General features: G+C 44.9%; 1 protein-coding gene across 4 annotated transcripts in view; it reads left to right on the top strand.

Moving 5' to 3' along the window:
* The window catches only part of TMEM273 (transmembrane protein 273), a 37,259-nt gene that overhangs the window by 4,330 nt on the left and 8,167 nt on the right, over positions 1 to 24,762 (top strand). Inside the window, exons 2-6 of one of the 4 annotated variants that reach the window (XM_073353078.2) lie at positions 398 to 451; positions 1,427 to 1,537; positions 4,469 to 4,493; positions 14,881 to 14,946; positions 16,531 to 19,222. In XM_073353078.2, coding sequence (XP_073209179.1) covers positions 398 to 451; positions 1,427 to 1,537; positions 4,469 to 4,493; positions 14,881 to 14,946; positions 16,531 to 16,534 — 260 coding nt within the window. In that variant the 3' untranslated portion in view covers positions 16,535 to 19,222. Of the gene's footprint in view, positions 1 to 397; positions 452 to 1,426; positions 1,538 to 4,468; positions 4,494 to 14,880; positions 14,947 to 16,530; positions 19,223 to 23,612; positions 24,568 to 24,762 lie in introns of those variants that run through there. The other 3 variants (XM_073353077.2, XM_073353080.2, XM_073353079.2) reach the window with 3 other exon arrangements.

Raw genomic sequence — 24,762 nt, 5'->3', positions numbered from 1 at the left:
GGTTTAGGCAGGACCGGAGCAGATGTTTTTACTGGGGAGGTTTGCCATGGGTGGATCTGCCTTTCCCAAGATGTTTTAATAGAGTCATCAGATTTGGAATCTCTCGCTTGTTTCCAGTGGGAATGATGACATTTCAGACTTGTCTCCCAGGCATGCAGCCTACAGACTTGTAGAATGGAAAGGCTGATGCCAGTTCCTCAGGAATGTCCCCATTAAATATCATTCTGATGATGCATCTCTGCTTTACAAGGACTTAGATCCATTTATAAGCCCTATGTACAGCTATTAATTGATCATATGTTGTATCCTAGCATGATGCCTTCCAGCTCTATTTATCAGGCAAGTACAGTCACTAGCAGGATACAATACATTCTCCTATATATCACTTTTATTTCAGATTTCTGGAGTGCAAAGGTCTCTGCCTCTGGAACATCCGAGGAGGAGGAAATAGGTGAGTCCATCTCAGACTGTTACCTTCTGTACAGGGGTAGGAGCCAGGAACTAAGAAAGTGCAGTCACAGCAACAGCTGTATTTAAAGGATTTTAGACTTTGTATTTTCATGAGATCATGAAACGGGAATGCAGACCGGAACCCCAAAGGCTTGGAGCAGGGGCAGTATACGGTCTGCGAACCTGCTTTTTTAACAGAGTAGAGCCATCACGTGCTTCGTAAGTCATATCTAAAAACGCTACTCTCTCTCTTCTGCAAAAATTAAAACAGCAGAGTTGTTGAGTTGGGGGCTCATGGCTCCAAGCCTTCCTGACTTTTACATAGCCACTTACTAGTATCCCAGGAAGTATTATTATAATTAAAACTGAAATACAATTGCGAATATAAAGACATTACGCATAGCAATGCCGTAGCCTGGCTTTTAAAATTACTATTAATATTAACATAGCAATCAGTGTGGTACCCCATTATGTTATGTGCTGTACAAAATACACAGTTACAGATAGTCCCTGCCCCAAAGACCTTACAATCCAAATAGACAAGGTCACATGGGATGCCAATGGCAGAATCAGGAACAGCACCCTTGTCTCCTGAAATACAAGCCACCAGCCTCGTCTCTAGCCCACACAGGTTCTCCTACTGACCCCATGTCTTACTGAAGGTTGTTCATTTACTCACTGATTCACAAAGTTCAGAAACCTGCCATGGGTCCCCCAGTCACCAGTTCCAATGAGCACAGTTCTACTGTGGGAGATGTGAATTAGCACTGCAGGTGTGCGGCTGAGGAGGGTCACTAGCTAGCCCCACACATTCAACTTATTCTAAAGTGGGACAACTAATGTGGCCGCCATTTGCCAAGAATAAGGCTCAGGTTAATTTTGGAATCTTTGTCCTATAGCCCCACCCCCCAAAACACCAAATATTTTATTATTTAATAATGTGTATTCAGTGATTTATTTTCATTTCTCCTTGCAGACCCCAAGTATGTTATCATAGGAGTTACCCTGGGAGCCTTCCTAGCAATTGGGTTTTTAGCACTAAAGATCTGCATGATCAAAAGGCAATTGACTGACAGTGACTTTGTAGGTAAGAGAAACATACTCTTGCTTTCTGACTTTCGACAGAAATTCTTCTCACCCATCAACAGAACAAATCTAAACTCCATTACTCTGCTCCCTTGGTCAGAGTAGATCTGTGTGTAGTAAGAGCAGAGTATCTGCTGGGTGGAGCTGCAAAGGGAATTGTGTTTGAAAAGGGGTGCAAATTTCAGATTTGAAATCCCTGGCATCCATAGATCCCCATGTTTGAATCCTGACATGGTCAACTCAGCTTTCCAAAGGAAATAAATTGCATTCTATACTGTGTAAGCATCTTTTGGAGGAGACCTTTTTAAAAAGGGTCCTATCTACTCTGCATGTACGTTAAAGATCCCATGGCACGTTAGCTCTGAGTAGGTGCCTGCACAAGCATCCTGACCAGAATTTCCACTTCCCCCACTGTACTGGTTCCAGCCTTCCTCCTCAGAGGGTACTGTCTGATTCCTGTAACTTCCATCAAGGTATATGCCTGGCAAAACTCTCACTGGCGTCTAAAGAGAGCAGGAACAGGAGCTTGGCTTGTAAGATGCTGTTGGGTTCTCTGGGATGCCAGTTACTGCAGGAATGTATGCTTTTACTGGCTGCAGTATTTAGGGCAGAGAAAAGCTCAGTGGTCTCACTTCATAGCTCTTGGAACCCACACCTCCTTTGGTTTCAGACCACATGACTTCACAGGCCACATAGAGTGTTGAGTTCAAACCTGCAATTTAAAGTGAAACTGAGCTGAAACTGCCTCCTTTCATGTGAATATATAGCAGTTTAAAAGAGAGCATAATTTGCCCCACTCACTTCCCTGTGGGGAGATTTTGACCCTTTGACTTCCCTGAGTGCAGACTTTGGCTCATTGGCATACATCCTCTGCACAGAGAACCTCTCAACCAAGATTCCAAAATGCTTTATGAACTAAAACACAGAGTAAAGAAAGGGATAATTTCTCCCACCATGGAAATGCAATCAGCTCTGGTGCAGGACATGATAACAGCACATAGCAACACTCCACAGCAGTTGAGAGCAAGGAATAAAGAGGAATACCAAACCCTGCTGCAACTATAATGAGAGATGAGGCCGCAAAAAATACTTACCCAGATTGAAATTTTTCCAGAACACCAGTTTTAACAGCCCCACTCTTGCAAAAAGACCCATAGGATTTTTAAGAAGTACAAGATCTCAGGAGCTCAGTTGTACTTGTCAGCACCTCCAATAGCCAGAGCATGGGTTAGAGGGGGACATATTGCCTGCCGAATCACCAGCAACCCCTCATCCAGTATCCTCGGTTTTTCTTGGAGGTCTTGTGTCCCAAGCACTGCAGAGCTGGGCCTCAACCAGTACCCCAGATCCAGACACCCCAGTGCTGAGGGAATCCTTGGAAAAAACCTTCTCAGCCTCATAGCCTGAAAACTTGTGTTGTCTTGAATGACAAAATACTGATTTTTAATACCTTTCTCAAGCCACCTTCTATTAAAAAAAAAAGGCATCTTGAATTGCATTATAGTACAAAATGGAGTCATGATGCAATTTCATGTAACATGACCATGGAAAACAGATAAAAGAAAGCCCCCCCAAAACTTGAGGGAAATGTAATTATTGTGGGACCTAGGACCCAAGCAGGTATTGTCTTTAACAACATTTCTGTGATGAATTCCACTTGGACATTTACATGCCCAATAGCAGGTGAAGCACATGTCATGCAGGGAACTGATGCTAATCTAGCCGCTGTTTAGATGAAGGGAAATTTTAAGCACGTAGCCAGATTGTGCCATGAAAACCATGCCACGTATTAAAGAGGAAAATATTGTGAAAGACATTGGAATGTTCACAGAGAGAAAGAATGAGAGCATGGCTAGGTATTTGCTTTGTCATCCGTATTCTGCATTTTAAAACATTTGCTTCTGTGGTTGGAACATTGTGGTAATCTTCATGCAATCAACAGAAGTAAAGGCTTTGCCAACATGGTAACCACCTAAACCTGTTAGGTCAATAGCACTGCAGGACAAGTAGCTGCAACACCAGCCCCACCACCTAGCTCAGTAGTGGGGATGGCTTAATGCAAGTGGTTTTCAACCTTTATCATTTGCGGACCCCTAAAACATTTTGAATGATGGTGCAGATCCTTTGGAAATCTTAGACACAGTCTGCAGACCCCCCTGCCCCCCTGACAGGTTGAAGACCACAGTTGTATGGTAATGACAACCTTTTGCAGACTCCTTAGACATAGTCTGCAGGACCCCCAGGGGTCCGTGAACCACAGGTTGAAAATCACTGGTTTAGTGGCCTCACCTTCAGTGTGGCAACAGACTGTCTGAAACCACAGGGTCAGATCCTGCTAGGGTTGCCTCACCCCTTTCTTCTAAGGTAGGTAATTTGATTCTATGCTGTTTTGTGTAAATGTGGGTATTTAAAGGAAAACTTAGGCATCCCACTTTATGCTGTATAGACACTGAAGATTAGCTGTTAAGAGGGGAGGCCTAAATTTCTCTTATTGCCACTATATAACAGGTCTAAAAAAATCATGTCCATTCCTCCTAATTCCCTCATCATCATTTATCTGTTCTCAGAATTGTTTTTCACTACATTTGGGGCTGATAAATGAACCAAAACCAGCTGTGGTATTAGCTACTGTGCAGTTTTGAAAAAGCTGAATATCAAATGTTCCAAATTAAAGGGTTCAGAAAGAATTTGGAATATTATAATATAATATATTACATTTTATATTGGGCTTGATCCTGCTATCCATTGTGAGACAACAGTCCCTTTAATGTCAATGAGTTTGCCTCTGTAAGATTTGGTAGATCTCCCTCCTTAGCTACACTACCTGGGTTCTCATGGCCCCATCACCATGGTATCCGAACAGGCCGATCAGCTTTGCATTTCTATCCCTGGTATCTCACATAACCACCTTTTCTTACTGTTCTCTCTTCAGATTCAGACAACAGAGTGGATAAAAGGTAAGGGTCATTGCTGTCAGCAGTTTCTATGGTGCTTTGGCATGAGAAATGTAAAGTTCAAATTCCCCTCCCCCTACATGTATTACTGCTAACACTGACAATGCTTTAGATAGAAATATATAAAGGATACAAACCTGCATGTAAGTCACTAAGGGTGAGATTTCCAAAGGCATTTAGTAGAGTTGGGCAGAGAATGGAAATTCCATTTAGATGAGAATTAAAAAATTTATTTTCAGTCCGATTAGGAACAAAATCCCAAAATTTCAAAATTCTGCCTATATATATATATATATATAAAATCAGAATCTAAATGAATTTTTCCTATGATATTATAATATATAATATAACACAAAATACAAAAATTCAAACCAAACTTTTGAAAGGAAAAATTAAAATATTTTGATTTGAAAATGTTGAAATGGGACCCCTCCTGCCTTTTTTTCTCCAAAACAAAATTTCAGGGAAATTGACACCATTTTGTGAATCACTTTTATTTTAATGGAACTTCATTCTACCACAGAACATTTTCTGACCAGCTCCATTTAGCCACCTAAAGATGCAGATAGATGCCCAGTGGGAATTACATAAGTGCCTGAGCAGGTTGGGGTGCCTGACTGCTATGGAAACAATTGAGAGAGACAAGGTAGGTGAGGTAATATCTTTTATTGGACCAACTTCTGTTGGTGGAAGAGACAAGCTTTCGAGCTTCACAGAGCTCTTCCTCAGGTCTGAAGAAGGTAACCTGAATTTCACAGCAAAATACAAGGTGGGACAGCTTGCTAAACAGAAGGGGTTCACACATGTTGGAGGAGACCACTTATAATGAAGTGAGCAATTAAGGGCTAGCAGGCAGCAGGATGTGTTACAAATTGTTGTAATGAGCCATAAAACTCTGCTAAGTCCACAGTTTTGAGTGTCCAGCAGAGTTATGAATTGAAGCTCCCAGGCTCATCTTGTGAAGATGTTGGGCAGGTTTCCTTTGAGGATGAGAACTGAGAGGTCAGCTATGCAGTGATTGCTTTGTGAGAAGTGATCACCCACAGGTGATAAGGGTGTTTTTGTCTTTTATATTTTTTTCTGTGAGAGTTCACTGGAGAGCATAGTGATTATCTGGTTTCATCCACATAGTTGTTATTAGGGCATTTAGTGCACTGGATGAGGTACATCAATGTTGTGATAGGCATGTGGAGGACCCATGGATCTTGAAAAACTTTTGTGGAGGGTAGTGATCATCACAGCAATGGAGATATGTCTGCAGGTTTTGCATCTTGTACTGGCAGGGTATGGTACTGCCTTGAGTTGGTGTGTCCTGGTCTATGGGGAGCTTGTGTTTGATGATGAACTTGGCAAGACTGGAAGGCCATAAGATGGGCTTCAGGAAAGATTTATTTCCAGATGTGGTCCCCATCAAGTATGGGAAGAAATTTTAATGATACCCACTATGGTTTCCAATGTGTGTGTGTGTGGACGGGGGGTAGGTGACAACTAGGATATGTGATCAGAGGAGATTTTATTTCCGCATTGAAGCAGATTCTCTTGAGATATTTTGATGGCCTGTTTCATAATGTGATCTATTTCTCTAGTGGAATGTCCTTGTTTGGTGGAACCATTGTCAGAGGCAGGATAATAGTCGTGACGGACCCTTGGTCTGACCCAGCACGGCAGTTCCTATGTTCCTAAGAGTGAGTCACAGAACTAAAGGCCAGAAGGGACAACCAGATCATCTAGTCTGACCTCCTGTCTATCACAAGCCACTAGCACCACTCAGCGTCCGTGCACCAAACCCAAAAACGGAATTGAGACCAAGGTATTAAAGCCCTCAGGAGACTACACTCTTTTGTGTGAGAACTTTTAGGCTGTAGAATAGGCTCTCAGGGCAAATTGTGGAAGCTCCATTGCCAGGGACAATTAAAACTGGACTGGACAAAAACCCATGAAAACAGAAGAATTACTTCTCTGCTATGCAGAGCCAGTTAAGGCTCCCTGATTCGATGTCAGCCCAGCCCCAGTATCTGCTAGAGCAACCTAGGAGTTGCTGTAACTTATGCCAGTGTAGAATCAGAAGAGTGGAGCTCCACTAGCCCCTAGACTGCCCCCTACTCTAGGGATGGATGGGTTGGCTGGCACCAGAGTTGGCTATGCTGGCTTTATGCCAGTAAGGTGTTGCCTTCCACAAAGGGTATTCTCTGCTGACCAATTACAGCTTGAATCCAGCCCACAACCATAACAATCCTGCAATGACTGGGGTATGCATGACCTGACTGTTGTTTTTTAGCGTTTAGCTGCTTCAGTGCAATGTTATGGACCCAGTCCTGGGAGGCATTGATCTCCTATTGCTTTGAACGGGAGTCAGCAGCACTCAGTACCTTGCCAGAGTGCTCAGCATCTAAACATTTTATTAAGTATTACCATGACTCAGCCTATCCACCCATATGCTGTACCCCACAGCAATTCAGTTATAAGCACTGGCCAAAATACCCACAACAGGATCAAGCCTGGGAGCTACCGTCCCATCACAGCATCCTCCAGAGGGGTAAGGAAAAGCTCTGACAAAGAGCCCCTAGAAAACCTGGCTGTTTTATACACAAGTGATGTCACTGCCAGTTACTGGACCTTAGCTAAAGTTAGGAGTTTTAGGGTTGAATCCTGCCCTCTGGTTTTGTTAAGACAAGATTCATGGCTGGGCCCCTTTCTTCTCAAGGTTTCCTTCTTATCTCATAGATTCATAGATATTTAGGTCAGAAGGGACCATTATGATCATCTAGTCTGACCTCCTGCACAACGCAGGGCACAGAATTTCACCCACCACTCCTACAAAAAAAACCTCACACCTATATCTGTGCTATTGAAGTCCTCAAATCGTAGTTTAAAGACTTCAAGGAGCAGAGAATTCTCCAGCAAGTGACCCATGCCCCATGCTACAGAGGAAGGCGAAAAACCTCCAGGGCCTCTTCCAATCTGCCCTGGAGGAAAATTCCTTCCTGACCCCAAATATGGCGATCAGCTAAACCCTGAGCATATGGGCAAGATTCGTCAGCCAGATACTACAGAAAATTCTTTCCTGGGTAACTCGGATCTCACCCCATCTAATAGCCCATCACAGGCCATTGGGCCTATTTACCATGAATATTTAATTACCAAAACCATGTTATCCCATCATACCATCTCCTCCATAAACTTATCGAGTTTAATCTTAAAGCCAGATAGATCTTTTGCCCCCACTGCTTCCCTCGGAAGGCTATTCCAAAACTTCACTCCTCTGATGGTTAAAAACCTTCGACTAATTTCTAGTCTAAATTTTCAAGTGGCCAGTTTATATCCATTTGTTCTTGTGTCCACATTGGTACTGAGCTTAAATAATTCCTCTCCCTCTCTGGTATTTATCCCTCTGATATATTTATAGAGAGCAATCATATCTCCCCTCAATCTTCTTTTAGTTAGGCTAAACAAGCCAAGCTCCCTGAGTCTCCTTTCATAAGACAAGTTTTCCATTCCTTGGATCATCCTAGTAGCCCTTCTCTGTACCTGTTCCAATTTGAATTCATCCTTCTTAAACATGGGAGACCAGAACTGCACACAGTATTCCAGGTGAGGTCTCACCAGTGTCTTGTATAACGGTACTAAAACCTCCTTATCCCTCTCCTGTTGCATCCCAGGACCGCATTAGCTTTTTTCACAGCCATATCACATTGGCGGCTCATAGTCATCCTATGATCAACCAATACTCCAAGGTCCTTTTCCTCCTCCGTTACTTCTAATTGATGCGTCCCTAGCTTATAACTAAAATTCTTGTTATTAATCCCTAAATGCATGACCTTACACTTCTCACTATTAAATTTCATCCTATTACTATTACTCCAGTTTACAAGGTCATCCAGATCCTCCTGTAGGGTATCCCTATCCTTCTCTAAATTGACAATACCTCCCAGCTTTGTATCATCCGCAAACTTTATAAGCACACTCCCACTTTTTGTGCCAAGGTCAGTAATAAAAAGATTAAATAAGATTGGTCCCAAAACCGATCCTTGAGGAACTCCACTGGTAACCTCCCTCCAGCCTGACAGTTCACCTTTCAGTAGGACCCGTTGTAGTCTCCCCTTTAACCAATTCCTTATCCACCTTTCAATTTTCCTATTGATCCCCATCTTATCCAATTTAACTAATAATTCCCCATGTGGCACGGTATCAAATGCCTTACTAAAATCTAGGTAAATTAGATCCACTGCGTTTCCTTTGTCTAAAAAATCTGTTACTTTCTCAAAAAAGGAGATCAGGTTGGTTTGGCACGATCTACCTTTTGTAAAACCATGTTGTATTTTGTCCCATTTACCATTGACTTCAATGTCCTTAACTACCTTCTCGTCTCATTTTGCCATATTCCTTTCTAACTCCTAAACTATACATTTCTTCATAATAAACTAAACAAAACAATTATTTACTGCACCTGGGCCCAATTAACCATATTTTCTTTATTTCTATTACCTCAACCCAAACCTTAAATCAGATAACACTGGTATTTCCAGGATCACTACAAGTTTAGCACAAACAATGCCTGTTTCTTGTGATCTCATTCTTTTTGGTCGCATGCTTTAAGCCTATCACTCATGTCAAGATCCAAACTCAACTGAAAACCATAGTTCATTCAGAGTTAACGTGCATCTGTGTTCCTTTAGCTGGATAGGAACAAGTGTAGCCAGCCTTTCCTATGCCACCGGAGATGGCAGCACACATGTCAGATATTCAGTGACATAGCCTGACCCCACCAGAATATGGGACAAAGCCTCTGAACTGATTGGGAGAATGTTTATGTTAATCACTTCTGGGCAAGTAGAGCTCAAAAAGTTAATCAAGTATCAGGGTTTTCTGAAATTTAATCAAATATTTTCTATACACACATATGCATGACAGATGCGGGAGTTTCTCCCTGCAGGCTGGAAGGCTGAGGCAGGTTCACTTACAAACCGAATGGGTGAGAGTCACACAGCTCAGCTTCTCATCCTGACTGTCCCTGAGTTCAAGGCTGTTGAGAGCTAGGCTTTTGTTTCCTCCCATTATGGAAGCAGGGTCTGGTCACAACATTTCCCAGCATTTTGGGATGGGGAGTTTCAGATCTGCGGTCGGTCACTAACCTAGCTTGCGTGTCCAGTTCCTTCAGCTGGAATTGCGGACAGTGACCCTGCTCTTTATAAAGTGCTCTGAGACCTACAGGTGAAAAGTGCCATATGAGAGTTAAATACTGTCACTGAGGCCCTGGCCTGGCTGTGAGACTGCAAACAAAGAGAGGGAAGTAGTTGTGATGCTGGTTTTGTCATGACCATTGCCAACTGGATTGAGGCTACCAAACCAGTATCAGATGGTTGCTGCACCATACTAGTGATCTCTTTTCTCCTTATTCGAGTACATCCAAATAATATGAGAGCTCTTTCACTGGAGCTGGCAAGTGTGATTTACAGCTCAAGTGCAGCCATGGCAGTGTGAGTGGCAGGGGAGACTAGCTGCTCTGAACATGTGCCTAGTGTTTCACCTGGAACTGTGCTCAGGACAGCTGGTCCCTCCTGCTCCATGTCTATTTTTAGCATGCTAGCTCAATCACAGCCAGTACGGGTATGTCTCCTTGAGGTGGACATGACATCTTCCGGCTCCGGTGCCGACATACCCTAATATGAGAGGGGATGGGGAGGGAGCATATGGATCTATCTCCTGCGTATTATCCGGACCGCCTGCAGGGATCTTTAATCGCCAGGAAACTGTCCAAAAGTGAGTTAATTTTTTCTGGAGTTTGCCCTTTGCACGACCCAGTGTGCAGGTATCTGCTGTAAGTCAAGGAAAGTCTCTAGGACCATGTTAATTCAGGTTTTAATGCCATCCCAGAAGCTTGAAACAACTGGGCACGTCCCAAACACATATGCAAGTGTAGCTCCTCCATCCCCACACCTCCAAAATAGATCTTTGGGGGCAGCTTTAATTTTGTAATTTTGTGACCAATACCCCAGAAAGAGGATATTTCTGTTGAATGAGACATAAAGAGAGGTCCAAGGTCATTTCTTTTTCTGATTGCTGTATTCCCCTATGGGGGTAAGATATCTATTGCCAGTTCTTTGGTTTATTTTGGCCTCATTGCAACTATATGAACTCTTTGATGGGTTATTAAGCTTTCACACAGTATAGTTGCCAGTCTGGGGAAATAGTATAGCTCTCTGCAAAACTGGAGGAGTTCAGGCACTTCGGACAGCACAGGTGCTTCCCAGGCCAAATTCTGAGGTGACAGAACTGAATATGTTGCCATATTGCAGTACTTGGCATGTTGTATTGGGGTTGTAGAGAGGTCAGTGGTGTGATCCAGCCTTCAGTTATTAAGTGGGATATATATAGCATGCCACATTCCATCCAGTTTTCCACTTTATCTTCCCCCCAATTTCTAGCAGGGGATTCCACCAGACTGGGAACTCTACACGAGAAGAAGGGTGGAATTTGGGGTGGCATGCAAAGTTGGCCCATCACTGATTGCCTGTATGGATGGCGAGGATTAGATCTTTATGGTATCTACAGTATCCAGAGCCTAAAATAGCTGTGTGATGTAAAAGGGAGGGCAGCTCCTTCTTGACGCTCACCTGTGTAGGCATTTTATTTGTGATAGCGTATGCCCATGGCATGGCGCTGCTTACAAAGGCATGATGGGGCAGCCTCAGATTTGGGAATATAATTGCCCTAGTTCAACTGGTAGCTGAAGTCTCTTCAAGGAAACGGGTGGGTGTTCCCCATTCTCCATACCAGTGGTCTCCAAAGTGGGGTGCGTGCACCACAGGGGGTGCGCAAGACGAGCCAGCGGCACGCCAGCGGCAGCTCTTCTACCTTTGGTTCTGCGGCGGCAGGAGGAGCGCGCCTGCGGCAGCTCTTCCACAAAGCAGCTCTTCCCTTGGTTTTTCTCCGGTGGCATGCCTGCGGCAGCTCTTCCATGTTTTTTCCTGCGGCGGCACGCCTGTGTCAATTTTTTTTTCCCCCTGGGGGGGCGCGATCAAAAAAGTTTGGAGACCACAGCTCCAAGTGGTCTTTAGTTTTAAGGAGATCACTGATTTTCTGAAAATAGGGTTGGGGTGTTTGGTGTGGGAGACTCTTGAGAACATATATTAATCTGGGTAATGCGTCCATGTTACCATGTTTATTTCTCCTCAGAGGCTGAGGAGTATAGTTTCCCATTTACTCTGGTCACTGGTGACTTGTGTGATAATCAGGTCTAAACGGATTTGAGTTATTTGCTTTATATCTCTGAGGATTAGGATTTCTAGATATTTTAATGCCATCGGCTGCCATTGGAAACCTCACTGACTAAGCAAGGCCCTGTATGCCTATTTAGCTAATCTTAACACGGAGTTGATTGTATATCCATGGGTGGCAAGTGAAGCTTCCCCTGGGGGAGGTTAGCTGCCTGTCCCACCTCTTTGTCCCCAGCTCCGCCTGCACTCCATCCTCGTCCTGCTCGGCCCCTCTCCGACATCTCTTCCCATATCCCTCCCCACCCCCTGCCTGCCTGCCGCTCACCTTCTTACTCCCCCGCCAGAACCCTGTGCCCGCTGCGAGACTCCCCACCCATAGCTCACCTCCTCACCCCCCTGCCTCCCCTGGCCTATTATACCCACCGCCCATCTGGAGAAGCCCCTGAACCTTTCAATGAATTCTAATAATTTGGGTATGGACCTCTGTAGGTTAGGGAGTAGAACCAGCACATCATCTGCATACAACATAATTTTTTGTTCTATATGTCCAGTCTTAATACTCATTATATCCACACAGCCCTGGCTTGTGCATGCCAACAGTTCCAGGGCTGTGTCGAAGAGCAACAGGATAGCAGGCAGCCCGTAATGTGAATAGTTCTGAAATGTAGTTATTGGTGACCACCCAGCTGGAGGAGTTAGTGTAAAGCAGTGGTTTTCAACCTTTCCAGATGACTATACCCCTTTCAGGAGGCCGATTTGTCTTGTCTACCCCAAGTTTCACCTCACTTAGAAAGTACTTGCTTACAAAATCTGACATAAAAATACACAAGTGTCACAGCACACTATCACTGACAAAGTGCTGACCTTCTCATTTTTACCCTATAATTATACAAATAAATCGATTTAGAATATAAATTTTGTACATACATTTCAGTGTGATACAGTACTTGAGCCTGTTTTTCACTTGTGAGCCTTGTCTGAAGCCTGATCCTCAGGCGTCAGGGCTGAAACAGGTAAGTTAGCTTCACGGCTGCATTCCATCTAAGGTGCACACCTGGGCTGCACACGTAATTAGCAGAGCTGCAGAGCTGCATAGACGTGCACACTGTACTCAGGGGTGTGGCCACAGGTGGGCCTAGAAGATGGCAGTGGGTTAAGGTGGGGAATAGGTGGTAGGTGGGAGTAGTGGGGAGAGGTGGGGATGATGATGGGGGCGCTTGGGGTGTGCAGGACTGTGGCAACTCCCCCAACCTCTCCCCCCCAAGTCCTGGGGCTACGCTGGCTGAGACGCCTCTCCCTCCCAGCTCCAGGGCTGTGGTGGGGTGAGACGCCTCTCCCTCCCAGCTCCAGGGCTATGATGGGGAGAAACGCCTCTCCCCTGGCCCCAGCCCTGGAGCGGCTGGAAGAGATGCCTTTCCCCCTGTCCCAGGACTGTGGCAGGGAGAGGCACCTCTCCCCCGGCCCCAGCCCTGGAGCTGCTATGGCGGGGAGAGACTCTTTCCCCCAGCCCAGGTGCTGCTGCAGGAAGAGAGGGCTGGGGGGAGTCCTCTCTCCCCGCCATAGCCCCAGAGCATCCTGCACTCCAGACAACTTCATCCCCAGCCCCACCCCAGAGCCAGCACCCCAGCTGGAGCCCTCATCCTCCGCACCCCAACCCTCTGCCCCAGCCCTGAGCCCCCTCCCACACTCTGAACCCCTTGGCCCCACCCTTGCCACACATCACATATGGTGCACAGAACAAAATTCATCTGCGTGTGGATGGGAAAAATTAGAGGTAACATTGCTTCACAGGGCCCCCAGTGATGTGGGACCCTGGGCGACTGCCCTGCTTGCCATCCCCTAATGCCAGCCCTGCATTTGCGAGCCCCCTAAACCCGTCCTGTGACCTCCTGGGAGCTGCAATCCGCAAGGTGAGAAACACTGATCTAGGTGAGTTGAGTTCCCCCTGGAAGACTTCTGCATACCTCCAGGGGTACGTGTTCTCCTGGTTGAGAACTGATGTAGGACAGCTTAATCCAGCTGATAAAGCGTCCCCAAATCTGTGTTCAGACTAATTTTTCTTTTAATTCCAACCCATTACTTCTTGTTATGTCTCACATAAAATAATTTCTCTCACTCCCTGGGCCATATTCTGAACTGGGGTAAATCAGTATAATTCCATTAAAGTCCAGGGATCTACACCAATTTACACCAGCCAAAGTATTTAGTTCACTTCCACTCCTCCTGGAAGTCAATCATTCCAGCCTCTTGAACTTCTTTGTAGAATTTATCTGAGTTTCCCACAATATGTCAACATCTTTTGGGTATTATAGTTTCCAGAATCAAGCACCACATCCCTGGTACAGAAGCACTAAATAAGCAGTGAGAGACACATGCCTTAAAGTGTATGCAGCCCAAAATCACATTGGCAGTTCATTAGGAAGTAATTAACAGCATTTGCCTCTTTATTTACACAGGTACATATAATTATTTAAGCAATAAATTCATAATGAGATGCCTGTAAACACAATGGGATATTTACTAATAGTTTGAAAGCCTAAAAGGTTTTAGGCATCATGCTGTCAGTTAACGAAACAGTCATTTTGATGTCAACTGACAATTATTAGGTGTCATTTAAAAAAAAATTAATAGCTCACATCAGTTTCAAATGCCATCTTGGTGTAAGCTTGGTAAATTATAATGCCTAAAATATCATGCAAGTTTAATGTATTAATAAAAATGTCTGGGCACATTTAATGTTGGCAGTATTTTGAGTTAATTACAGTACGTGGCAGACAGATTTATTTTGACAGAAAGAGACAAAGAAAGAGACAGACAGAGGCAAGGAGAAGGACAGAGAGACAGAATATTTACTCAGAAAGAAAATATACGTATTTTAAAACCTTTGCAATAGCCAGCAGGAATTTTTTAACTCAACGAATCCTGAGCAACACATACACTGACCCCCGCTCCCATACAGCTCACTGTATCAATCACCAATGTAAATCACTCAGTGTGAGATCGTGTTTTAAATGCCATGCACAAGTCATTGGGACATTTGAGGAAGGAGGGAAGGAGCTTGGCAGCTGCATACCCAACTGCCAAGCCCGACAAGGATTTTTTTTTTCTTTTCTTTTCTGCTACTAGGAATAGCCTCTGAATGTTATCTGTTTTTCCATCTCGTTTCTTCCAAGGTATCTGCTGCCTTTGCTAGGCCCTGTGGCGTTGCCAGTAAGGCTGGTGAGATACAGCTTGCTCTTGTGAGTTATGGCTTTGCAGCATGTTTACCATTCCTTTGACTAACACATGAGCATGTGAAATTAATTTGAGCATGTATCATATACCTACTACTGGATGGAATCAGAACTGCTCACTTCTGTGTCATAGTCCCTATACTATTAACAGCTAATGGAGATTCTTTCTCCAGTAGGCCAAATGGTAGGGATTGTGCTTTTGTGACCACGGAGTGCAGCATATGAACTGTCTGTTCATTTTAGGCACATGTAATGCACCAAATCCCCTAGTATCCTGTTTCTCCTAACCTAGCATATTGAGAATGGTTAAGTCCTTGGCTACCACATATTTCTTATAGTACTGTAAATAAAAACAAGCTCCAAGGAAAAGCTCCAAGGAAAATTCCCCTTGAAATAGATGCAAGAGATAATTTAACAGCAAAAAGCATACCATTCTCTATATAACACTACAACATACATAATTTACTCTATTGCAATGTACATCTCTGTTTATATCAAGGGTGGACAAAGCACCACCTACAGGTCAAATGTGATCCATGGAGTTCTACAAAGTGGTTCATGGCCACCTACATTTCTAATATTGAGGTGTTGTTGATAGAAGACATGTCCTACAATGCTACCTGCCATCGTAATCTAATTATCCTCCACTTCAACCAAGATGCCATGTTGGGATCTGTTTTCTCCATGAGTTGAAACTTCCTCTAGCATTTGATTTAATATGGCACAGAAAGATGGTTTTGACTCTTGGCTAGTATCCCTCACTCTGTGAAAGACACTGGGCTTTGCAATGCATGCCTTGACTAATATACTGTACAAACTATTCACACACAGCAGTATACATTCCATCTATACCCAAGTGAGGGCTAAAATCTCAGCAGCTATACCATCCATTGAAATTGTATCTGTTTAAGAGGCTGACACATACTGTACTGTAAACAAGTTCTCAGAGAAGAGCACTCAGAATAGCTAGATACCAAAAATATACTTGCAGAGAAATTCTCTTTCTCTCAGAGCTCATTTCTCTCAGAGTTCATTCCCTTGGCGTGGGGTGGGTGGTGAGTGAGATTATACACAAAGAGAGCAAGACAGGCGGCCAGGAATTTCCTGTTATTTTAACACACACTACAGCTGTTTTGTGGATTTTAACGTTTTCAGCTGAATGTCCTCCTCTCTGTGGAGACTGCCAATGTGAGGGTAATGCCCTTTGTGATGGGGACACCTTTCCATAAGGAAATGGATTGAAAACACCAAGTCATTTCACATAGGGCACTGATTAGTCAGCAGCTAGAAACTGCTTATAACCACTATTCACCCCAGCTGCATTTGAAGCAGTGAGATTATGGAGGCATCGGTAGCAACTCCAAACTTGAGGCTGTGTTGAGATTTCCTCTGAAAGCAGGATTTATAATCCCTCCATTTCACAATTTATGAGTGAATTTACTTTCCACGTGTAGCAGATCAACTCTTCAGAGGCCAGGTGAATTTTCCATCAGATTTTCACGTACAGTTTTGGAGTGGTGCTATTTTAAATTGCCCTAGCTTGGAAATTTGGCTCCTCTGATGCACACATTTCTTTTTGCCTCCCAACAGATAAAGAACCACATTCACCACAAAATATATACACACACACAAACACATTCATTACATTTGAAAAGTGGCTTATTTCTTAAATATTGAGTTATCCCCTTTATTTGTCACTGTGTGTAACTTTGTGACTTTGTCCTCACCCATAACTATTTCACATTTGTGGACAATGTATACCTTCAAATCAGCGGCACTGCTATGGGTATCCGCATGGCCCCACAGTATGCCAACATTTTTATGGCTGACTTAGAACAACGCTTCCTCAGCTCTCGTCCCCTAATTCCCCTACTCTACTTGCGCTATATTGATGACATCTTCATCATCTGGACCCATGGAAAAGAAGCCCTTGAGAAATTCCACCATGATTTCAACAATTTCCATCCCACCATCAACCTCAGCCTGGACCAGTCCACACAAGAGATCCACTTCCTGGACACTATGGTGCTAATAAGCGATGGTCACATAAACACTACCCTATACCAGAAACCTACTGACCGCTATTCCTACCTACATGCCTCCAGCTTTCACCCAGACCGTACCACACGATCCATCGTCTACAGCCAAGCTCTATGATACAACCGCATTTGCTCCAACTCCTCAGACAGAGACAAACACCTACAAGATCTCTATTAAGCATTCTTACAACTACAATACCCACCTGCTGAAGTGAAGAAACAAATTGACAGAGCCAGAAGAGTACCCAGAAGTCACCTGCTACAGGACAGGCCCAACCAAGAAAATAACAGAACGCCACTAGCCATCACCTTCAGCCCCCAACTAAAACCTCTCCAATGCACCATCAAGGATCTACAACCTACCCTGAAGGACGACCCATTACTCTCACAAATCTTGGGAGACAGGCCAGTCCTTGCCTACAGACAGCTCCCCAACCTGAAGCAAATACTCATCAGCAACCACACACCACACAACAGAACCACTAACCCAGGAATCTATCCTTGCAACAAAGCCCGTTGCCAACTGTGTCCACATATCTATTCAGGGGACACCATCATAGGGCCTAATAACATCAGCCACACTATCAGAGGCTTGTTCACCTGCACATCTACCAATGTGATATATGCCATCATGTGCCAGCAATGCCCCTCTGCCATGCCAATTGGTCAAACTGGACAGTCTCTACATAAAAGAATAAATGGACACAAATCAGATGTCAAGAATTATAACGTTCATAAACCAGTCGGAGAACACTTCAATCTCTCTGGTCGCTCGATTACAGACCTAAAGGTCGCAATATTACAACAAAAAGACTTCAAAAACAGACTCCAAGGAGAGACTGCTGAATTGGAATTAATTTGCAAACTGGATACAATTAACTTAGGCTTGAATAGAGACTGGGAGCTGATGGGTCATTACACAAAGTAAAACTATTTCCCCATGTTTATTTCCCCCCACCCCCACCGTTCCTCAGACGTTCCTCTTAACTGCTGGAAATGGCCCACCTTGATTATCACTACAAAAGGTTTTCTCTTCTCCCCTCCCCCCCCCCCCCCGTCTGCTGGTAATAGCTCATCTTAAATGATAACACCCATTTTTTCATGTTCTGTGTGTATATAAATCTCCTCACTGTATTTTCCACTGAATGCATCCGATGAAATGAGCTGTAACTCACGAAAGCTTATGCTCAAATAAATTGGTTAGTCTCTAAGGTGCCACAAGTACTCCTTTTCTTCTTGTCACAAGCTTGCACTGTCTCCTTCTCTGGGTGGACATCACTGTTGAGGGGACCCGACCGCCGGATCCCATGCACTTCTAAGCCCCCGGGGTCTGGTTAGACCCAAGCCACTGTTCCTAGCTCTGGGCCTTTGGCACAATCCCAGCACAGACCCTATGTCTGTCACCTTTCCTTGGGATGTGGGGCTCCACAGCCCAGACACTTGAATTCCCAAAATCAGTGCCCCAGCCTTCCCAAGCCCCCAGTTGCTGAGAGCTCTACCTTACTATGAGCACTCAGAGCTTCTTAACTAACCCCTTCAAGAACAACATGGTAGGCAAGCAAGGAACACACATCACTTTTACTCTCAGGAAAGCACAGGAGAGATACAGATCTTTGCAAAACAACCAACAGTCCCAAGGCACACTTCCCCCGTCCGATCTGACCCCTTCTATGAGTCAAAGGTCCGGTCAGCTTTTCAGGCAGAGTCCCTCTTACCCTCTCTCCCTCCCTCCCTCCAGCTGGGCTTCTGACATGTGGCAGAGGACAGCCCCTCTACCCCCCATTTTCAGAGAGCATCCCCCTCTCTGGTGCTGTTTGCCATGTGCCCAGACTGCAAAATTTGGACCCTCCCCCCCCCAGGCATGTGAGTCCCACATGAAGGAAACCCATGTCTCCTGAGGCAGGCCAGTCCTCATGTGTCATTCAAAGTTGATTGCCCTCGATGGCTCTTTCATCATCCCTCCTTGGCAATGCAGTGTGTGGAACAGACTGACCTTCTCAAGGTCACACTGACATTCCCACACAGAATGACACGTAGCAGTTTAAATGGAAGGCACAAAACCAAACAAAGTTCACAGTTTGGATCAGACATGTCACAATCATCATCTAACTTAATTCCCCAATGGAACTGCCCTGATCAATCAGCTATCGGCCCGCTCTCCTCACACACATCCCTGCCGTTTCTGAGAGCAAGGAGGCCGGGGGCAGTCTAGCGTGTGGGCAGACTGGTGTGGAGCTGTGGAAAGGCAGAGAAGATGCTCTGGAGAAAAAATCAAGAGACCACAAGCCCTGCCTTGCTTTTCCTGCCCACAGACACCCTGTGATTTGCTGCCCCGGCCCTGCCCTCTGAAGATCCACAGGAAGTTCAACCGGTCCCTGATGGCAGGGGTGAGTTAATGGCTGCCGGCCTCCTTCCACCCCACCATTCATTCTCCTCCCTGGCTCCAGCAGCCCTGCTCATCTCCTTGTGCACACGTGACTTTCTCACGTCCCCACTGTAACCTCCACTTCCCGGCTCATCTCCCATAAGGAGCACTTGAAATATTGCTGCTTCACTGCATACTGACTGAGCTCCCCTCCCCATTCCAGCCTCAACTCCCCTCCAGAGCATCCCACTGCCCGCACGGCTTCCCCACTCTTATGGTTCCAGGGCTAGATGCACCTCTGTCCTTGCTAGTCTCACTGAGTGCATCCCGTCAGCTGTCAGGCCCCATGCCTTTACTCCTCACGCAATCCTCCCACTCTTAGGCTGGGCCCGGGACTATAGCACCCATGTATCAGCCGTGGTTAACCAGCAGCTCCAACTGAGTAATGGCACATGTGGTGCTTCCCTCTATGGGAGTTTGTGACCAGTGGTGGGGAAAGAAACAACCCCAGACTTCCTAAAAACCAGGCTAGCAGGAGGTCGAGCCAGAATCCTCAGAGCCAAGGGCTCTGTCATTGTCCCTTCAACATTGTCAAGTGTTTGCTGAAGGACGACTTACCTTGAGCCATTCTTTTGCTTCCTGCTTGTTTTTCCTCACAGCCCCCTGTTAAACTAAGCCCTGATATTCACACAGTAAACATCCCAATAACTAGTGCAACATACAGTATTCTTAAGTTATTGCCGCACAGCTCCACGTAAGTTACTTCCCCTCCCCTCCTGTTGGCCTCCAAAGGGGACGGGTGAGGGACTTGGCTCTGTCAACCCACAGGTCGTCCTGCAGTGAAGAGCTCCACTCTGCCAAACCATAGGAAGGTGGACAGAGCAGAGGTCCCCTCTGATGAGCCATAGGCTGCTCTACAGAAGGGGCTTCTCTACAGTTTCTCCCCACCAAGCCTTCTCCCGTTCCGCAGGGCTGAAGGGCTGCTTTTCCCCATCAGAAAGTTTGTGAAATACAAAATGCAAATCCCCTGTGGCCTGCTTAAGCTACAAGGCTCCTCATCTGCCTACCCCATCCCCGCACATTAGCCCCTAAGAAGCACAGGGGGCAGACGAGGGGAAGAGTTGCTGCCCATTGAGCCAGAGCATGAGCGCTTGCACTGCTGCTAATGAGGAAACACGTTCTGTGTCTGACAAACTTCCTTTGCCCTGCGAGAGGGAAGTCCTGCTCTGATGAGCCTGATTCCCTATTCTGAGGAGGAGCGCTGGAGGAATTGGAGGGAGGCCATGCGCGGTGGCATATGTAATTTTCTAATACAGACTCTCTGAACACATATACCAGAAATTAAGTTGAATGCATAATACTCCTTAGCCCAGGCAAGTGCCACATAATACATGTCACCGTGAATAAACATATTTATTAGAAAATTAGAGAACAATCAAAAGGACGCAATATATATAAAAGAAATGTGCAACTGCAGTAAGAAATAACTACCCAACCCATTCACATATACATATTGCAGAAACAAAAATTAAATATCCCTGCTATACAGAGGCCATGTTGCCTAGTGGCTAGAGAACTGGACTGGGACTCAGGAGAGCTGTTCTCACTCTAGCCTGCTGAGTGACCATGGAAAAAAAATCACTGTGCCTCAGTTTCCCGATCTTTAAAACAGGGAAAATACCACTTAGCTTCTTTGTAAAATTCTTTGACATCTACTGATGAAAAGTACTGTATACGAGCTAGGTATTATTATTATTATTATTTATTTATTACCTCGCACACTTTAATGAGGACACCAAGATTTTCACTGACCTGGGAAACGTGAGGGTTTAAACGGAATTACTACAACAATTCATAGTCAAATCTAATTGTTCAGGTTGGCTGGTCGTAGGTTCCTCCAGCACCACCACAGAATGTACTAACTACTCCTGACCTTTTCCTCATGTCACCATTGTGCTGCTGCCACCTTTCTTTCTGCGGATGCTAGTACTGTACTCCTCCAGCTAACCTCTCCCAGATCTTTTCCAACAGCACTATTCAGACTCTATTCCATCGTTGCTGTCAAATGTCTCTCTCTCTCCCTACTTTACCTATTACCTCTTATCTGCTCTGGCTCCACATGAGGGAGGACATGATACCACCTCAAAATATATCAGGCCAGATCCTCAGCTGTGTCAGTCAGTATAGTTCTGTTGGCTTCGCCAGGGAGGATGTGGCCCATCATTACTAAGCATAAGCCCATAGTAAGGGGCAGTGCATAGAGGATCCCTCAGAGGCACTGTGCCTCAGAGATGCACAACACCTTGTGGGGCTCCCTGCTTGTATGGGGGATGGACAGAGTAATTTGTTATACTCCTTTGCAGGATGCAGCATACTTCACTCATGCTGCCAGCCAGTTCCACTGGCTAGAGTGGGTGGGTGGCAGAGCCATGGTTCCTCCTAATCTTTGCCTCTCCTTGTACCTTGGGGGGAGCATCTGGGCTGCCACTCCTCTGCTCCTTTGGCTGCGGGGGTTGCGTTTGTGGCTGGATCTTACACAGCTGCAAAAGTGAGAAGAATCCTTATTCCTTCCTACTGTGCTGCACAGCCACGTAAGGGCTAGTCATGATGTAGCCCTAGATCACTAATCCCGGGATTAGTCCAAACATTTGCTGAGGCAGAAGAAGAAAATACATTTTGTCAAACTGAACAGAACAAGAGGGTCCTGGGTGTAATTGCTCAGAACAGATGTCAGAATATGACAAAACCTTGGATACCACTGATTTCAGCAACACTGCAGGAGCTCTTCACTTCCCTGGAGCTGCCACGGTACAAACATGTCAAATACTTTTCAAGGAACATCCAAACACATGTTCCTAAAAGACACACAAATTAAAAAAAAAAAAATGAAAAATACAATTTCAACTCCCACACCTGAACACGGCTCATTTTCAGCAAGCCACAGATTCATAGCATCATTGATGTTAAGGCCAGAAGGGGTAATCATCTAGTTTGGACTCCTGCATAAGACAGGCCGTAGAACCTTACTCAGTGATTCCTGAATCAAGCACATAACTTCTGGCAGAGCTCATACCTAGCTTAAGAAAAAAGCACTATTGTTTCAGACTGACTCTGAGTAGACTTTTTTTCCTCAGCTAATAAGTGTGTGTATATCCTCCTATACTGTCCTGTATTTCCAGTCAGGACATTTTCATCCTGTACCCTTGTCTCTATCTTGCTCTCGCTCTCTCTTGATGTGCTCATCTGAACAAATTTGTATTAGACATCAGCAAAGCTAAGTTTTCATTTCTTTTAATTAGCACTAATAATTGTCTAGCTTCTTATTCAGCCCAATATGTGCACTTTGCTCTCTCACACTCTTTCAAGTTTTTAACAGCAAGTTGAAAGAGCTAAACAACACACAAGATTGGAGTGATGGCAAGAAAATTGTTACAGTCAAATAACCACTACCGAGAGCAGTGTGGAAGAAACCATCAACCTCCAACCACCAACCCATTTATTAATGCCCCATAAAAAAACAGGTAGCTCAAATGCATTTTGTATCACCAAACATCAAGGAAATCACCAGTTAAGACATTAAGTTGCAGAGCACCTCATTCCACATACTTGATTTGCCAGTCATAATATCCCAAGACACACAGACTCCATCTCCTATTGCAAATGTTTTGTCAAATTGAGAATAACTCATAATGCACACATCCAATTCCTGACAGCCACACTCCTTTCCTAACTTGTAACTCAGATGTCATGCTTTCTCTTGTACAAATATTATACGTATACCACTACTATATCTTTAACTCTGACCACACTAAGGCCACGTCTACAGTACCCGCCGGATTGGTGGGTAGTGATCAATCTATCCGGGATCAATTTATCGCGTCTAGTGTAGACGTGATAAATCGCTCCCCGATCGCTCCGCCATCGACTCCGGAACTCCACCAGGATGAGAGGCGGAAGCGGAGTCGACAGGGGAGTGGCGGCCGTCGATCCTGCGCCGTGACGACGCGAAGTAAGTGATTCTAAGTCGATCTAAGATACGTCAACTTCAGCTATGCTATTCTCATAGCTGAAGTTGCGTATCTTAAATCGATCCCTCCCCCCACGCCTAGTGTAGACCTGGCCTAAGATTAAGTGTGTTGAGAGAGTGCAACACATAGAGTGACCACTGCTGTATTCAGTTAGCCAGCGAGAATAATCCCAACAGGTTTTATTTTACATGGGAAATACATCAATTTGCAACATGTCCCATTCTACATTCAGCTGGTAGATTTTGGTGACATAATCAAAAGAAAGTTGTGTTCGCTTTTTTAAATGACTGTGGTCCTAATCCTGCAAACACTTGCATAACTTTAATTGCATGCTTACAGCTCCATAACTTCAATGGGACTAGCTGTGTAAGTAAATTCAGGCAGGCGCATACCTGTTTGCAAGACCAGGGGCTTTGCTTGTTTTATAGAGTCCATTTCAGAGAAAAAAGGCTACTTTAATTTGATTTAGTTTAATTTAATTTATACCACAGGGCTGGCCAAACTTATTGACCCTCCAAGCTGCATATGACAATCTTCAGAAGTTTGAGAGCTGGGGTCCACCTGCTGGGGCTCAGGACTTCAGCTTCGCGGGAGGCGCCTGCCGGAACTCCAGGCTTCAGGCCCCATGGCGCTTCAGTTACACTAATGTGACTGCATGCAGAGTCCTGAGCATTATTCCCAGATCTGCTCTGGACTTTTGTGACGTGGGGCAAGTCACTTATCATCTCTGTAAAAATGCAAATAATACCTTACAGGTCATTCTGGGCAACTGCGAGGCATAACTATTGTCCATTATCTTTGAAAACTCATGGCGATCCGGGGAAGTCTCGGACGACTGGAAAAAGGCTAATGTAGTGCCCATCTTTAAAAAAGGGAAGAAGGAGGATCCTGGGAACTACAAGCCAGTCAGCCTCACCTCAGTCCCTGGAAAAATCATGGAGCAGGTCCTCAAGGAATCAATTCTGAAGCACGTAGATGAGAGGAAAGTGATCAGGAACAGTCAGCATGGATTCACCAAGGGCAAGTCATGCCTGACTAATCTAATTGCCTTCTATGACGAGATAACTGGTTCTGTGGATGAAGGGAAAGCAGTGGACATGGTGTTCCTTGACTTTAGCAAAGCTTTTGACACTGTCTCCCACAGTATTCTTGTCAGCAAGTTAAAGACATATATGCTGGATGAATGCACTATAAGGTGGGTGGAAAATTGGCTAGATTGTCGGGCTCAACAGATAGTGATCAATGGCTCCATGTCTAGTTGGCAGCCAGTATCAAGCGGAGTACCCCAAGGGTCGGTCCTGGGGCCAGTTTTGTTCAATATCTTCATTAATGATCTGGAGGATGGTGTGGATTGCACTCTCAGCAAGTTTGCAGACGACACTAAACTGGG

This window comes from Lepidochelys kempii, chromosome 7, assembly GCF_965140285.1.
Source record: "Lepidochelys kempii isolate rLepKem1 chromosome 7, rLepKem1.hap1, whole genome shotgun sequence".
Taxonomy (NCBI): domain Eukaryota; kingdom Metazoa; phylum Chordata; order Testudines; family Cheloniidae; genus Lepidochelys; species Lepidochelys kempii.
Note: the sequence above shows the minus strand (reverse complement) of the source record. Positions and strands in the feature narration are given on the sequence as shown.